General features: G+C 55.3%; 1 protein-coding gene across 9 annotated transcripts in view; it reads left to right on the forward strand.

Moving 5' to 3' along the window:
• Positions 1-1140: 1140 nt before the first annotated feature.
• CD19 (CD19 molecule) overlaps positions 1141-4725 on the forward strand; it is a 10405-nt gene continuing 6820 nt past the window's right edge. For 6 of the 9 annotated variants that reach the window (XM_024744446.1, XM_024744447.1, XM_024744444.1 and 3 more), the window contains exons 1-7: positions 1146-1262; positions 1512-1799; positions 2123-2326; positions 2436-2729; positions 3764-3874; positions 4145-4193; positions 4505-4593. In XM_024744446.1, coding sequence (XP_024600214.1) covers positions 1172-1262; positions 1512-1799; positions 2123-2326; positions 2436-2729; positions 3764-3874; positions 4145-4193; positions 4505-4593 — 1126 coding nt within the window. In that variant the 5' untranslated portion in view covers positions 1146-1171. Of the gene's footprint in view, positions 1263-1511; positions 1800-2122; positions 2327-2435; positions 2730-3763; positions 3875-4144; positions 4194-4504; positions 4594-4725 lie in introns of all 9 variants that reach the window. The other 3 variants (XM_024744449.1, XM_024744453.1, XM_024744451.1) reach the window with 2 other exon arrangements.

Genomic DNA, 4725 nt, shown 5'->3' on the forward strand with positions numbered 1-4725 from the left:
ATAAGTTATGAATTTCTCTGGGCAGACAGCCTTCACCTTACTGCACTAATAGCACCTCTGTAATACCAAGCTACAGGACAAGTCTTAACAAGGTCTGTATTCGACATAGCACTTGTCTACCGGGCACTGTAGAGCAGGATGAGGAAAAGCCAGGATCCATCTCAGGTGAAGAAGGGCGAGGGGGCAATGTGTCTCCCTTTCTGACAGTTGGTTTTCTCCCGGGAAGGGGAACATGCAAAGTTATGTCTGGATTCTGGAAGTGGGAGGAGATCTTGGAGGCCGAGAAGCCCAATGCAGCACTGCAGCTCGGCTCCCTTTATCTCTGAGGGAAGCAGGGACTCCTCTTTCCCTCATCTGTAACACGTCACTCTGGCCCAGCTGATGCTTTGGGGAAACGGAGACAGGGGTCATCATCGAATTAGCAGCAATTAAGAACAGGTCATACACTGCCACAGTGTGGAGGTGTCATCCTGGCCCCAGGGACCTGAAAGCACAAACAATATTTTGAGACTACGGTTATTATCCCCAGTTTACAGAGAAAGAAACTAAGGCTTAGAAAGATGAAGACGTTTAGCCAAGTGGCGGAGGTGGAGGATTCACACTCAGGTCTGCCAGATCCCAGCGTATGTGTGATGGGCTGCTTGTACGGAGGTGGAGAAAGGCCCAAGAGACATTGGTTGAATGAATGAAGGGGGTGTGTATGTGAAGGGAAATGAACTAAGAGCCTGAGGTTGAAGGAGGGAGGAGGGGGAGAAGGAGGGAGCCTGGACCCACTCATTCAACAAATATTCCTTGGGCGCCTACACAGTAACGTGCCAAGCACTGTTCCGGGGCACTGTGTGTACAGTTGTGAACAGGACACAGTCTCTGCCACAAGGGGCTTTCTAGTGGGGAAACAGAAATCCATCAAGAAAGGAGACACGCAAATAAGATCATCTCACATGGTGGTAAGCGCTGTGATGAAAATAAAACACGGTAGCAGGGAGGAGGCAAGTTTTGTGGCTCTGGAGGGGTGCATGGAGAAAGGGCCTGAGGCATGACCACCCCTTCCTCTCCGGGGGGACTGCCCGTCCTCCCCCACAGACGCCCATGGTTCAGTGCCCACCAGGTCCCCGCCTGCCCCAGCATCCCCCGCGCGGCGAAGCTGGGTGCCCCGGGGAGTCTGGCCACCATGCCACCTCCTCTCCTCCTCTTCTTCCTCCACCTGTTCCTTACCCCCATGGGAGTCAGGCCCCAGGAAACACACCTACTGGAGGCTAAAGGTATGTCCGGAGGGCAGAGGTGGATGGAAGGGCTGGAAACCTGGGTTCCGGTTGGGTGCCCTTGGCCAAGTCACTTACCCTCTCTGAGCCTCCATTTTGTTACTTGTAAAATTCAGGGGACGACTGCAAGGACTCTGAGGACTCTTCCACTCCCAGCTGGTGGGGTCGTTGGCTTTATAACCCAGTGCGAGGAGTGAAGGGGGCTAGGGACTCCTCACTCCCCACCCCCATCCTCCTCTCTCTCCACAGAGGGAGGCAATGCCGTGCTGCCATGCCTTGAAGGTCTCTCAGATGGTCCCCCTGAGGAACTGGCCTGGTTTCGGGGCTCCCAATCAACACCCTTCTTAGAGCTGAGCCTAGGGTTACCAGGCCTGGGCATCCATGTGGGGCCCCTGGGCACCCTGAAGGAGCCCCAGGGAACCTTGCTGCTCATCTTCAATGTCTCCGACCAGATGGGGGGCTTCTACCTGTGCCAGCGAGGCCCCTTTTCTGAGCAAGGCTGGCAGCCTGGCTGGACGGTCAGCGTGAAGGGCAGCGGTGAGGTCCGGGCTGGGGCAGGGAGGGCTGGATGAGAAGAGGGAGGCCCACCGTAGATGGAGGAGGTCCAGCAGCTGAAATGGATCTGGAGGGAGGGGCTGGAGGGTCCGAGGGACAAGCTGGGAGCCAGTTTTAGGTGGCTTCTAAAAACTGCTGTGGCTTCGTGACGTCAGCACTGCGCTGCTCTGTATTTGTCTTTCACTCTTTTCTCTGAGTCGCCGTTTCTCTGTCTCTCTCTGGGTCTTTGCCTCTGCCTTTCTGGGTCTCTGCATCTCTCTGCCTCTCCTAGATGTCTCTGTATCTGGTTCTGGGTATCTTCCCAGGAGAACTGTTCCGGTGGAATGCTTCAGACCTAAATGACCCAAGCTGTGGCCTGGGGAACAGGCCCTCAGGGGGCCCCAGGCCCTCTTCTGGTCACCCCACAAGGTCCCAGCTCTATGTGTGGGCCAAGAACGGCCCTGAGACCTTACACACAGACTCTGCCTGTGCCCCACCTAACGGCACTTTGAACCAGAGCAACAACCATGGTAAGGTGCTGGGGAGATGCCAGGAAGTGGGGGGATGGGAACTGGATGGTGTGCAGGGGAGGAGACCCCAAGGACTACACTTCCCTAGCCTTGGCTCTCCTTGCCCCAGACCTCACGGTGGCCCCTGGCTCCACACTCTCGCTGTCCTGTGGGGCATCCCGTACCTCACTGGCCAGAGGCCCCATCTCCTGGATCCGTGTGCATCCCAAGAAGCCTAGGATCAAATTGCTGAGCCTAAACCTGAGTGAGGATGCCCAACTCAGAGAGATGTGGGTCATGGGCACCCTCGGGGGAAAGGCTGTTCTGTTGCTGCCCGAGACCACAGCTCAAGATGCTGGCATCTATCACTGTAACCATGGCAACGTGACCACCCAGATGCAGCTGAAGGTCACTGCCCAGTCAGGTAGAGTTTCTCCCAATCGTGGGGCATCTGAGTGGGGCTACTGGGAAGAACCGGAAGCCCGGCAACCTTGGTTCCCCAACCTGAGGGCTAGTAGCAGCCTCAGCCCGAGCCCCAACCTCTACACTGAACACTGAGCCCAACTTCTTCCTCCCTTGCTTCCAAGACACTACTTTTCTGGGTCTTTTACTACTGGTTGTTTCTTCCCATCAACTTTGGGAGAGGCGTCCTTCCTCCCTCATTCCTCACTGTTGGAGCCTTGAGCCCTCTTCTTATCCCTGTCTACACTTTCTCACCCTTGATTACACACTCTTCTTGTTGGACCTCCTTTACTCCCATGGCTCCTTAGGCCACCATGCCTTGGTGACTCAGCTCCATACACCCCACACCCAGCCAACTCGTGGCATTGCCATTTGATGTCCATGGACATTGCAGGCTCAACGTGTACAAAATCAAACTCGATATCTTCCTCAAGCACAGTCTTCTAGGTGGCCCTAGAAGTGAAGGACACTACCACCTGCCCATGTGCCCAAGCCAGCAACCTGGGCATCCTTCCTTTTCCTCACCTGTCCACCAAACTGGCCGTAACGTTCTGCCCATTCTGTCTCCCTTCTTTCAATCCTACCGTGCTACTGCAGCCACAGTTCTCAAACTCATCCTGAACTTTTCCTCCAAACTCGACCTCAGCAGCACGTTGCCGCATCTCACCTCTAACCTTGTGAACTTGACTTTGCCCTTTACGTTGACCATGGCTGTCCTTAACTGCAGCAGGAAGCTGATAATTATGCTCCTCTTAATCCTCACATTGTGTCTGACTATAGTCATAGTTTGTTCATGGTTTGCTTAACAGATGCCACTCCAGGCCCTGTGCCAGGCTCCGGGTCCTCAGAGGGAGGGAGGAGAGCCCTCCCTGTAGCTTGGGACATTGAGGATCTGTGTCTTGCCCCGGCCCCCCAGACTTATGGCCCTTTGAGGTATTGAGGCTGGACAGCAAGATGCCAGCCCGGGGTCTTCATCTCATAGCTCCTTCCCCCTAGCAGTATGGCATTGGCTACTGGAGACTGGTGGCTGGATAGTCCCTGTTGTGACTTTAGTTTATCTGATCTTCTGCCTGGCTTCCCTGGTGGGCTTTCTTCATCTTCGAAGAGGTGAGTCATGTCCCCCAACTGGTCTTCCCAAACTTACCCCTCCCTCCTCAGGAGAGGCCACACTGGCCAGTCCGACAACCATCTGTTTCTCCTCCCACACCTCCCCCACAGACCTCAGAATCCTGCCCCCACTCCTTTTCTACCCCCTCCCCCAAACTACCCGAGCTCTTTGGAATTTGAAATCCCATCTCCTCCAAGTGACTTCCCCAGCATCCCGCATATCTTTACTCTTGAGTCCCTCCTCTGATCATTCCCCTTAACTCCCCCCAGCCCTGATCCTGAGGAGGAAAAGAAAGCGAATGACAGATCCCACTAGAAGGTAATGATGCCAGTCCCACTCCTGCACTTTCACCTTATGCTTTGCACTTGCTGTTTCCTCTGCTCAGGGTGTTTTTTCTCCATCTCTATGGTTGAAATACTGCCCAACCTTCAAAGCCCAGCACCAAAGCTACCTCCTCTGTGAAGTCCTCCTTCGAGTGAGCGCAGACCCCTCTGTAGGCTGTGGCAGAATGGAGGTGCTCATAACAAGTGACCACATTTTAACCTCTGAGGGTCTAGCCTGAATCTTGAGTGTCCCCTCCAGTCCCCTCCAGGCCTGGCCTCACAGTGCAATTCTCCTTCCTCCGCCAGGTTCTTCAAAGTGACGCCTCCCCCGGGAAACGGGGCCCAGAACCAGTACGGGAACATGCTCTCCCTCTCCACTCCCCACTCAGGCACGGGTAGGAGGCACCGCCAGGTCCCTGACCCAGAGCTAGAGCCCCACCCACTTTCCTCATCCTTCTAGACCCCTGAGCTCCTAGCCTTCCAGAGCTCGGAGCTCCGCCTTCAGAAAAGAGCCCGCCCCATGGTGC

This window comes from Neophocaena asiaeorientalis, unplaced genomic scaffold (assembly GCF_003031525.2).
Source record: "Neophocaena asiaeorientalis asiaeorientalis breed wild unplaced genomic scaffold, Neophocaena_asiaeorientalis_V1.1 scaffold91, whole genome shotgun sequence".
Classification (NCBI taxonomy): domain Eukaryota; kingdom Metazoa; phylum Chordata; class Mammalia; order Artiodactyla; family Phocoenidae; genus Neophocaena; species Neophocaena asiaeorientalis.